Source organism: Musca vetustissima, unplaced genomic scaffold (assembly GCF_032173495.1).
Source record: "Musca vetustissima isolate MV318-11 ecotype Yass unplaced genomic scaffold, APGP_CSIRO_Mvet_v1 utg8195, whole genome shotgun sequence".
NCBI classification, from domain to species: domain Eukaryota; kingdom Metazoa; phylum Arthropoda; class Insecta; order Diptera; family Muscidae; genus Musca; species Musca vetustissima.
This window is the reverse complement of record NW_026888322.1, coordinates 30,232-43,144: the sequence shown is the minus strand read 5'-3', so window position 1 is coordinate 43,144 and position 12,913 is coordinate 30,232. Positions and strand designations below refer to the sequence as shown.

Below are 12,913 nucleotides of genomic sequence, written 5' to 3'. Positions count from 1 at the left end.
GCTGACATACACTTAGCGGAAAGCTAAAAGAAATAGTTTTATGTGATTTTACTGAATCTCCACAAATACCCTACTCAATATGGATAAGTAGGGTATTTATGGGTATACATACAAAATCACATAAAACTAGTTTTACGAAATCCACTCAATCTCAAATGCCAATTCAATAGCGTATACGTTAAATATAATCCACTGGATTTTTGAACACGATTATTTTAACGTATACACTATGAAACTGACGTTCCAAATCGAGTGGATTATGAAGTCTGTACACAGTCTAAAGAGCGGTATCATAATTTATCCATTCGTTATGACACACTTTATTATTTAGTGATTTTATTGCTGCAGTAAATATTTGCATTTCGCATAGAAGGGCACAAAGCGACATCTAAACTTCAATAGCGTCGTAATCGCCATCCGCATATGGCATATTTCTTTGTTATTTATCAGCACATTAGGTGTGTGTCTCCGCCACGGAGAATAATAATAGTGACAAATAGTGGAATACCTTTTATGGGATTTTGCTTGGGCCCCCATAATTATCCTACTAAAATCTTCGAAACCAATCTGGCAAAACCATACGACGATTTATTAATCACTACTTGTTGGTTAATCTCGACTTGTTTCATGGATTGTTAGGAATTCACGAAACGACTATAAGGTAGTGAAGACGATTCAGCGATTCAGAAGACAACTGCGGATACTGTACTAGGATATTATACTTCTCGCGTTTGTAGAAATACTAAAAGGAGAAAAAACGTCTAAGAAAACCCGAAGGAGATTTTCCTCCCAATAATTTATGATTCGCGAAGGAGTTACAGTCCACATAAAAATATTCAAATAAAAATACTGGACTACATTTCGAAAAAATTTTAATAGGGTAGTGGAAATAACAGGATTATTATTATGGAAAAAATTTCAAAACAGACGCGTCTGACTTCAACATAGCACATCGCTGTAAGGAAGTACGCAATGTAATTCAATTCTTTCAATGTAATTTTCTTCATGAATGTTGGTCAGAAAAAATTTGAACCCAATCTTTTAAAATTAGGATTACCATGAAAATGCCATCAACTGTGTACTAGAAATTGCACCAGAATATATTAGGAAATGTGGATTCAGATTCATTTGGGGAAATTGTATACATAACAGTGGCGTGACAGCTTGGTTATGGGTAAAACGAAACTGTTGCACCAAACTGATTTTAGCTACGTGAAAACAACTCTTAATTTTCATGACAATTGATTGTGGAGTTAGGAGATTTACTGATATATACGATAATAGATAGGCGACCTGACATGGTTTTTGTCTTCATATAGTGGACTAAAGTTAAGCGAATCATGGTGGATCCAACAGTTCCACACTTTATCGAATTGCGGTTAATATATGAATTAATAGAAAAAAGTTCTTGAGAAACCAAACAAAAAATAAAAACGCCAAAGTAGTCGATTACTGTTTATTAAATCGACCTTCATTAATTTAATTTATATTCGTTGCTACGAAAATGCGATCTGGCCAATAAATATCGTAACATGCCAAAAATTACAAATGTGTACTTCGTATTATAATTCTCACATATTAAGTCATCACCAAATATTTGGAGTGTTCATAAAAACAAAATTGAAAGCTATCAATCGATGGACTATAAAATTGGGAAATCTCATTCCTGAAGCTGGCCAATATATATATATATATATATATATATGGACGAGTGAATCAAAACGAACTAAGTGAGCGAGGGACAAAAATTAAGGACTGGAGCAAAATGAACAAAACAAACTAAATAATCGTACCGAGTAAATTTGTAGGTCTGGCTCATTGGTTCCTTTTGCTTCAGTCGTTCCTTTTGCTCTTGTTTATTTTGATCCAATCGTTCATTTTTGCTCCCGTTATTTTTTATTCATCTCATCAATTGATGTAACATTAGTTGTTTCTTTCCTTTATCAATAAATTCCTTCAAAATTTAAATAAACTTCGAAAGTTCAAAATTGGTTCACCTGAGTGGAAAGTATATATCTATTGATTTTATAAAAAAGGACTACGTTAATGGGGACCAACTCAGTAACGACTGCAGCAAAAGGATTTAGACGGAGTATAGTACCGTAATTAGTACAAATTAGAGTTGTGTCGCTTCGGAGCGAACTAGTTCAAAGGAAATATTCTGCAAAAGGAACAATCGGCCCTAGGTCCGGTTCTTTCGTTCAGTTTTGCTCTCTTTTTTTTACACAATCGTTTAGTTTTGCTCTCGTTTCTTCTCATCAATTCGTGTAACATTTTATTGGACGTTGTACACAAGTGCTTGGCGAATTTAAAATATCAATCAATTCCTTTTAATTATAAATGAACTTCAAATGTTCAAATAGATTCATAGATTTACAATCGGTAAACGAGGGCAAAAAAGTAACGACCGGGGCAAAGGGAACTAAATGAACCAAAGTATCGTACTTAATACCGATAAGAATTGTGTCGCTCCAGACCAAACTGGTTCAAAGGAAATATTGCGCAAAAGTAACGATTGGTACTTAGACTTAGTACCAATCGGAACTAGATGACTTTCGTCACCTAGTTCCTTTTGATCAAATTTTTAATTTTTGCTCTCGTTTCATTTGCTTCATATCATCAATTCTTGTAACATTATTTGTCTCTTAATTCTATTGGACGGTCTACAGAAGTTATTTGCAAACTAGCTCTTTCCAAATTAAAAAAAAAAAAAAATTAAAGTGCATTTAAAGCGATGCGTGGTTCAAAATTGGTTCACCTCGAATGAACTGATGTGTACCAATGAACGATGGAACTAACGGAACGACATAGTTCTTTTTGCGGAGATGACGGAAAATGAAAGTTCATATAAATCGATGCTTGGTTCAAAATTGGTCCACCTGAAATGAACTGATGTGTACCAACGAAAAGGAACCAATGGAAGGACCTTTTTTTGTGAGGAACGGACCGAAAAAGATTGAACCGCTTGAGGGGCGAGAATGCCCATCTGCAGTACCGATATTTTCTCTGCGGAATAATTCCTAGTGTGTGAAGGGGTGGTATTTGTCAATTCCTGACTCCTAAATAGTATTTCGATGCAATTTGTAAAGAAAAGCCTGCACAATTTTTATGTTTATTCTGTCACCTTTCTATAACACCATTACTATTCAGGTTAAAATGTATTAATTTCATAAACCTGTTAAATACTTCAAATATTTCAAGGAAAATAAAATATCTTTAAAAAATATGAAACCATTTTCCTTTCACTGACCACTTATACACTTAAGCTTAAAATTCTCAAATTCTCGAATAACACCCCAAAGCTTCAAAATACGGCTCAAATATCCTTTTCCATTAAAACTATTAACAAGTTTATGGTTCTTATGGCTTTCGTCTATGAGTTCTTTGTCTAAAAAGTAAAGAGCGGAACAAATGGAATTTTGTTGGTGTTGGTTTTGTGTTGGTGGTTTATGTGAAAATATGTGAGTGTTAAGCATTTTCCGGGTTGTCATCGCTGTTTTCTAGTATTTTTCTTTTTTGTTTTGTTTACCTTTTTGGGTCCAGACAGTTGCTACGTCCAATTTAAAATTGCCAATTAATTTGTTTGGCCTTAAAACACTGCGGCTTTGTAAGACCTTTTTTGTTTGGTTTGATGGATTGTTAAATGGTTGGTGGTTATTGGTTGGTTCGGCAAAAATTTAATTTCGAAATTTTTGCGCAAAACACAGTGTTGACAATTTATGTTGTTGTTGGTGGTGTTGTTATTTTTAAAGAGTATTTTTTGTTGTTGTTTAGCAAGTTCATTGTGGCGTGTAACGTTTGTGGGAAATTTTGTATGGTGGGTTTGTTTACGTTGTTTTTTTTTCGGGAAGTTTGTAGGCAGTTTTGTTTTTGAGTTGAAAAAATTGGTTTGAAAGAGGGGAAACGGAAAGAAAAAGAAAAGAACAAGAGAAAAGGAAATGTAAATGGATTGAAAGAGAACATTCATTTCTTGTTTAAATTATAAACTTAGGTTTTGTTTCCTTTATATACATTCTAGGAGTTAACTGTTGAACTTGGGCATAACGAATTTCGCTTGTTTGCAAAAGAGTACCATTACTATTGATATCCGTTCATTTTTTCGAATAAGTGAGTTCAACTTTTTTGCGTTCGTTATAACAATGTTCCATCGTTTATCATTCCAAGAAAACGCCACGCCAATTATCAAATTAACATAAAAATACATTTTTAATTTGCCGTTCTTGGAATGAAAACAAATCGTTTTTTGACGCGAAAGAGATATGCCTTCTTTGTTATTGTTACAAATTTATGTTGCCATAACAGAACAGAGTAAAAAAATCGTTATTATAATAAATAAATATAATATAATTTAAGAAACTTTAAACATTAAACAGATTCTAATTTTCAGGATAGAACACTTAACTATCTAGGGTAACATTAAGGAAAAAAAAAACATAGCAAAACATTTAATAGTTTATCACAATATATACCCGGAGCATCATAAACCGTTGACAAATCAATTTTGAATGAGCCCACTAATGTACCGGTACGCAGAAACTTTCTTGACTGCAAGACCTTTTGATATACAAGAAAAAGTTTTTAAATTAAAAATTATTTAATAGATATATTAGTATGGAGGGCATATTAATTTTGTTTTTCCGTTTGTAACCCATCGAAATAATCATTTCCGATCTTATAAAGTATATATATACATGTTATTGATCAGCGTAAAATTCTATGACGATTTAGCGATGTCCGTCTGTCTGTTGTCATCACTCTAGCCTCTAAACGAATTGGGATAGATCGTCAAAATTTTGTATACAGGCAGGTCAAGTTTTAAGATGGGCTATATTGGTCCACGTTTAGGCAAAGCTCCCATAAAAGGGTACCCTCCACTTTAGCGCATTTTTTATGCGAATTTGGTATGTTGGATTCTTATTGGGTATTACATTTTTTCACAAAAAAATATAAATATAGGTCCACTTTTTCTGGTAGCCCCCATATAACGGTACCCCCTCAATTTTCAGTATTTTGGTGGTTTTGATCGTATTTTTCATCCGATTTGGCTGTATTTTGAGTTCTTAATATATACCAAATCTCTCCACCAAAAAATATGAATATAACAGAGTACCCCAAATTTTCGGTATTTTGGGGGTTCTTAAGCACGCTTTTCAACCGAATTCGCTGTAAATTGGTATTAGGCATAGAAAAGAGAAATGTATTCTGATGTAAAAATTTTAGTTTCTAAATAGAGCTATATCAGTTTCCAATTAGGCATAGCACCTCATATAATAATTACTACAAATATTCGGTAATTTCAACACGATATATAGCCTCAAGGGACGTTATAATACAAATCATACCAATTTTCATATTGAAACAGCAGCTTTCATCCAACCTCCTGAAATGAAAACTGGGTACGTTGGTGATGGCTTCATATAACTGTGCCCTATAAATGCAGTACTTTGGGTATGTTCCACCCTACCATGCGTCGCCAATATCGGTCCAGTTTTTGGTGTTTTTAGGAAATCAATTAAAACCAGTAAGGAAAGCTCTAAAGTCGGACGGGGCCGACTATATGATACCCCTCACCACTTTGGGTATATTCAACAGATGAATCCTAACAGACGTCGCATTTTTAAAAGACCAGTAAAATGAAATTGGATCCAAAAAAAATATCATTCTGCAACCGATACTAAATTATAAGGGACTTTGGTACACCATTTACCAAAAATCGGAGGAAAACATATATGGGAGTTATATCTAAATCTGAATCGATTTTCACGAAACTTAACACACATCATTCTAGACCTAATTCATTACGCTGTGTCAAATTTCGTGCAAACTGAAATATATTAAGGGACTTTGGTACACCATTTACCTTAAATCGGACGAAAATATATATGGGAGCTAGATCTAAATCTGAATCGATTTTCAGGAAACTTAACACACATATTTCTAAGCCTAATTCATTACGATGTTCCAAATTTCGGGCAAATCGAAATATATATATATATATATATATATAGGGACTTTGGTGCACCATTGGCCTATACATTAAAAAATACATGGACGGATGAATAGAATATATATAGTACCACAGTGTGGTGAAGCTACATCTAACACATATTATATATATATAATAGGTTGTACTGACAGTCCAACATTTTACACGAAACTTAACACAAATAAATTTTCATTCGATTTTATCTCTCAATTCATTACGCTGTATTGCAAAATTGTATGTTAAAAAATCAAAATATATATATGGACTTTGGTGCAAATTTAGCATAGCGCACTGAATTAAGTCTAGAATAACGTGTAGAAAGTTTTGTTGAAACCAGTTCAGATTTTGATATAGGTACCATATAAATGTTAGTCCGATTTCCTTTAAATGGTACATTAAACTCTCATACTTGGTCCGATTCAGACGAAATTTGGAATACCGTAGTGTATTGAGTCTAAAGTGATGTATATTAAGTGAAAATCGGTTCAGATTTAGATATAGCTTCCATATACATTTTCGTCCGATTTTATGCAAATGGTGCATCAAAGCCCTTTATTAAGTCTAGAATGATGTGTGATAATTTTTCAGATATAGCTTCCATATGTATTCATGTCTGATTTTAGTTATATTTTACCCTAAACTCTCATTATTGAGACGAAATTTTGCATAGAATATTGAATTGAGTCTAAAATGTTTTCTTTGAAATCGGTTCAGATTTAGATAAAGCTCCCATTGATATTTTCGTCCTATTGATGCAAATTCAGTTCACTATAAAACGAAAAGTTTGTTGAAATCGGTTCAAATTTAGATATAACTTCACTATTTGTTTCGTCAATGTTCTTTCATATACACGAAATTTGCACAAAGTTTTGATTTGAGTCTAGAATGGCGTTAGTTTAGTTTCATTGAAATCGATTCAGATGTAAATATAACCTGTATATATAATAGTCTGAGTTCATGCATATTGTGCACAGATCGAGATTAAATTTTGGACAGGACACTGTACTGCAGCATATATTGTGTGTTACGTTTGCTCAAGCCTTCCAGATTTACATATAGCTCCCATACATAATTTTGATGCAAAAGGTACATCAAAGAACCCAATTATGCCCAATTGACATGTTATGTTTCATAGACTTCAGATTTCCGATTTCGACATGATATTGTACATATGAATGTCTCTATTGACAGAAGGTATTTTCTTCTATAAATAATCTACAGGTCTTTTCCTTTAAAATGATTCGATTCTACTTCTAGAAAGCAAGTTTTGGGACCGTGCATTTTTTATTAATGTTTTATTTGTGTATACTTAAAAACAAATTTAAATACAAAGTTGATCACTAGAACTTTTGGGAATTTTCTGCCTGCCTTAAACAAATATTGTAAGTAATTCTCATGACTTGTCGAACAGGAATTTTATGCATACAAAAAAATGCCAACACATGAGACATAATTTTTCCAATTTCCCAGAAATAATAATTTCTTACGCTCGGTTCTCATTTGTTTTCCTACTAAAGATATTTTTGTAGCGCGTGCTTTTATTTGCAACCCAATCCCGTGAATTTACTCATATGTTTCATAGTTAGAAGTTGGAGGATAATTTCCCATGTATTTAAGACTTATATACACATACATATATTTTACATAAAAAAATAAGCTTTAGGATTAATGTTTCTAATGGAAACTTTAAAAGTATACGACTTTTTTAAGTATCTTATATTTCACTCATTGAGATTTTCAAGAAACGTGTGCATCTTTAAAGATGTGTTTTTGCGTTGCGTATTTTCCGCCTGTCACAGGGAAGATGTGTTGTGTATTCTTATTGTCATAAATTAATTAATAAAATCACCGTATACATAAACAATGTCAATGTCATTTTTATGAAACCACCAGAAACAAGGCATAATGTTTTCCATTATTATGTTCGCTTTACCCATGTACTGTCTGTTAATTAATTAATAAATCTACTTAACATACTGTGGGGGAAAAAGGGAAACCTGGTGAACTTGTAAAGAAGAAAATCATATATTAACCGCGTAATAGAGGGAGTAATATGAATATTTTGGGGGTATGAATATGCCATGTTTAAAAAACAACGTATAAGAAATATTAATAATAATTTCGAAGGCCCAGCCAGACTTATGTACGTCCCTGGGTCCCGTCAGATGTATTCTTGATTTCAAAATTTCTACAATTTTCAACCGACTGACAAATGAACGTACATTATATTGAAGCCTTTTTATTTTGCATATATGTATCTAAAGACATTCTTGAATTAGTGAAGGTTCGAATTAAATAAATAATAAAATGTACATTTGTTGAAACCGAAATTGTTCTTACAACACTGAATAACTATACCTTACAACCTGGGATGGATGTAATATTAAAATTTTTATTATTTTTGCAAGACCAAAAACTTTGCCCAAAGACGGAGAAAGTATATGCAAATTCATTGTAAAAAAATGTGTTTTTCGTAATAACAATATCAGAATATATAAAATATAACTTGAATGTTTTGCACATACTTTGCTACTACTTCAATGATGATTGGTATTGAATTGAATATCCTCCAATAAAAGGATATAACTCATTATACCCTACACAACTATGTTGTCAGGGTATTATAGCTTTGTGCAGCCCCAAAAGTTTGTAACGCCTTGAAATATTGGTCCTAAACCCACCTTTAAGTATACCGATCGTCATATCTCGCCTAGGTGAGTCGATCTAGACATGTGTGTCCATCCGTCCGACTGTCCATTATCATTTGTAAACACGATACAGGCCACAGTTATGGACCAATCTTCACGAAATTTTGCATATAGGATGGGTTCTGGTCAATGAAGACCCCTATTGGTTTTGGTAAAGATCGGTTAATATTTAGGGGATGAAATGGGCCATATTTAATTATTGTCGGTTTTTCTGGGCTCTCCAGAGGCCGCTGTTACGGTCCGAACATCGTGAAATTTTACATGGAGAGGGGGGTCGGGCAAAAGAATAAGCATGCATGTTCTTGCCCTTTAAATTAATACCAATTATATGGTTGTATGCACTCTGATGTGGGAGTAATACGTGGAGAACGGAAATGTCGCGCTGATCGCTTTGAAATTGTAAAGGAAGTTCCGATTATGGCCAAGGACGACGCCTATAGTTTGCTGTAAAGTAGAGATTTCATTCACGGGGTGCAATGAACCGAAAACTGTAATTTTTGTCAGATTTTCTAGTCGCTCTATTACATATTTTACAAGGTGAAGGGGATCTGACCAAATACTTAGATTATGATCGGTCAATATTCAAGATCTATAATCGTTAAAAAGTGTGCAAATATCACGAAATATTGCCCAGGCTCAGAATATAGAACCGCAGAAAGTTTACTTTTCGTGGTAGTTGTGTAGGGTATCATATGGTCGGCCCTGTCCGACTATACTGCTCCGCTCACTGGTTTTAGAATGTTTTTTTAATTCTTAGACGATGTTTTGTACAGGGGTGGTTCGCTGTTCGCGTTATTGATAGGCAAATAAACCTCGTTGCAAAATAATTTGAATATAGGTCCCTGTTTTTACATATTAGGGTCTCGGTACATTTTCGATACTTTGAAGATCTTAGCATCATTTTCAAACCGAAGTGGATGTAATGTGGCATTTTCGGTTTATGGAAGGTCCAAATTGTTAGTATACCTCAATGTTTCGACAAAGCACGCATATACCGGTCCTGTTACCTGTTAAGTATTTCGTTGGTATTATACACATTCTCCAAACTAAACGGGTTTGATGTGCAAAAAATTTCTTCGCAGAAATTGTACGATAAAGGTGAAGATTCTAGTCGAATTTATTCTGAGTTTATTAAAACGCATATATACATAAAGGGGTTCAGTAACAAGGAACGGTTAAAATTTAAAAAAGGACTGTTGAAATATCGATTTCTTGTGAATGGATATCCCACATAAAATCTTATATGTTGCAAGAATGAATGAATCACACCTTGTGATAATTGGAGTCTGGTTTAATAAATTACCGACGAAACGAAAATCTAATCGAAGTAGAAGGACGAAATGTTCTACAAATAATCATAATTTCATTGTAGAGATGTAATCTCAAAAATCCGTCCGTCTGTCCATTATAATTTGTAAACACGATACAGACCACAGTTAATGGTCAATCTACCCGAAATTTTGCATGTAGGATGGGTTCTGGTCAATGAAGACTCCTATTGTTTATGGTAGAGATCAGTTAATATTTAGGGATGAAATGTCGAGTTTTCTGGTCGCTCCAGAGGCCGCAATTATGACCCAAAGAAAAGTATGCCAAAATAACCCACGGTGATGGGAATCTGGACAAGTATATTTTCGTGGAAGTTGTGATACCCTACACATATGGTCGGCCCTGTCCGACTATACTGCTCCGCTTACTGGTTTATAGAATTAAAATTGTAGAAACAAGTCTAGTAAAGACGATCAGATTTTTCTGAATATTTTTTCCAGAAGTAGGTATTTTTATCCTAATTATGGGGATATATTTTATTCTTTGGGGACGTACCCGTTCAACTCCTTTATATCACCAATCAAGGTGGAAAGGTATAAGCTTTAAAATGGTACCCATTTTGTATTAATCGGATCTGTAGAACCGGATATAACCTGAAATACGTACCCCAACTTCCGGGTTCCCTTAGAAAAAATATATGTCCATATGTAGCATAAAAATAACTACATTTACATGAATGCTCTTTCGCCCTAAAAAGGCATAAAACTCAAAAATTCTACTTGAACCATGGTTCCCATTGCATGTTTTGATTCTTATCCGCGACTTAGCATTTAAAGCCACATCTTTAAAAAAATATTGTGGTCTATATGGAAAAAAAGTCCGTCGCTACTAGAAAAATCTGCTCCGAAATGGATGTTCTGGGGTGATGCCAAATGTCCGAAAATTGACACGATTTAATATATTTCGTAGATGTAATTTAGCAACAATATTCGACATAAATGCAACTTATCAAGTAACGACATTTGTAAGTCACATTGCCCAATATGTCTGATGAACCGGTTAACCAACGGCGAAACGCGTCGCATAATGGTGGGTATGTAGTATCTCTCTGGCTTTCCTTTTCATTGTAACTTCGATCATGTAGCTCATCTCAAAAGAGAAATAAATACAAATAACTACCTTTGGAAAACATTTAAAAAAAAAATTGATCGTTTTTACTAAACTATAGTTAAGACAAATTGTATTTGGGAGCCCGTGGCGTATGCTTCTTGTCACAGCGTATACGCATCTAATACCGTACATATCACTGTGGAATACCAGATTTCAGGATAGTGCATCAAGGTACCAATGTTTTTTACGATTAAAAAAAATTTACACGACATACCAAATTAAGACTGGAATAAAGTGTATTAAATTTTGTTGAAATCTTTTCAGATATATCCAAGTTTCCATACAAATTTTGCACCAAATTAATTTTGAATGGTACACCAAATACTCAGTTTGAGCCTAGAATGGTGTGTATTAAATGTAGTATGAAGTGTAAATAGTTTCGTTTTAATCGATTCAGCTTTAGATATAACCTCAAAAATAGGTTCGGGGGTTTTCATGTAAATGGTGCCGTAAATACCCAATGTTTGTCCGCTGTCCCGCAATTTTGCATAGTGCACCTTATTAAGTATATTATGAGGTGTTCTTAGCTTCGCTCTAATCAAATTGACGAATGACGTATTTATGTATCGATTGAAGACGGTTCATATATAGAAGGGTCACCGAATGTGGTAAATCCGACTTTGGTCTTTTCTTTACTTTTTTTTCTTAAAATTACGGCATCCCTTATATAAGAAGTTTAACTACACATCTCATAGTTCCAAATATTCCCATCAACTAACATTGTCCCAAAAATGTAAATATTTCACCCCTACCATCAATCTTAATTTTATTGAACAGTAAAATTAATTAAAAATGATTTTTTTGTTTAAAAATATTTTTAAGAAAATTCTGGATAAAAAAATTCATACCGTTAGCTATTCCCATAGAGTTATATTAATTTCGAAGCCAGTCGTCCCTTGACGACCAAGGTTTATTTTAAATATTATGGTAATTAATCATTAATTAATTGCTACTATACGCCATACTTACCGATAAGGTAATAATTTTATCAAATAACATAACTGGGGGCATATGAAAATCAAAAACAAAATACTGGAATTGTAAAAAACAAACAAACACAAATAATTGATTATATTCGTATTATTCTCATACACTCTCTCCCTTTCCGTGATTCTTACTTCGTTGTAATACGGACAATTGGTGCTCTCCTTGACACTTGTGTATTTCTTTTGATCGCCCACTTGAATGCAGACAACCGGATCCATATTTAAGCCGGGTAATTGTCGCGCCTCAATTATGGTAATGCAAACTTGGAAGTCCTGTGATTTTAAATGGTCTTCGGTGCGTGTCATTTGTTTCATCCTGCAAGAAGAAAAAAAATAACAACACGTATTTGTGTGTGTGTTGCAAAACTTAATTAAATATATATTTTTTATATGTCAATTTGTATGTACTTACATTTTCCCTTGATCAATTTGTTGTATCTCTTCCACATCACTGGATTGATTCGAAACTGCACTTTCTGCCCCAGGCGTTGTTAAGGTGTTACCAGCCGTTGTCGTTGTTTGCGTTACAATAACTTTGCCACGTCGCACACTCTCACCGACGCCGCCTCCTCCACCATCAGCGGTCATAGATGATGCGGCATTTGTTATGCCCGTAGCACCACTCGTGCCCATTTCATTTTCAAATATTAAAGGGGATCTATGACGAAAAAATCAAAACGAAATCAGTTTGAAATCAAAATATGTTTTCTGAGAATTTAATTTTTTTGTTAAAAGCATTGATTTCCATACATAGTCGAATAATTTAACCAAATACTAAGAATTCATTTCTATCA

The 12,913-nt window shown here is 33.7% G+C and overlaps 1 protein-coding gene across 1 annotated transcript in view; it reads right to left on the bottom strand.

Moving 5' to 3' along the window:
- LOC133336176 (otoferlin-like) overlaps window positions 1-12,913 on the bottom strand; it is a 47,011-nt gene that overhangs the window by 13,677 nt on the left and 20,421 nt on the right. Inside the window, exons 3-6 of the mRNA XM_061544466.1 lie at window positions 12,532-12,777; window positions 12,252-12,435; window positions 12,103-12,165; window positions 4,470-4,554 (exon numbers count right to left, since the gene is read on the bottom strand). Of these exons, the coding sequence (XP_061400450.1) occupies window positions 4,470-4,554; window positions 12,103-12,165; window positions 12,252-12,435; window positions 12,532-12,777 (578 nt within the window). The remainder of the gene's footprint in view (window positions 1-4,469; window positions 4,555-12,102; window positions 12,166-12,251; window positions 12,436-12,531; window positions 12,778-12,913) is intronic.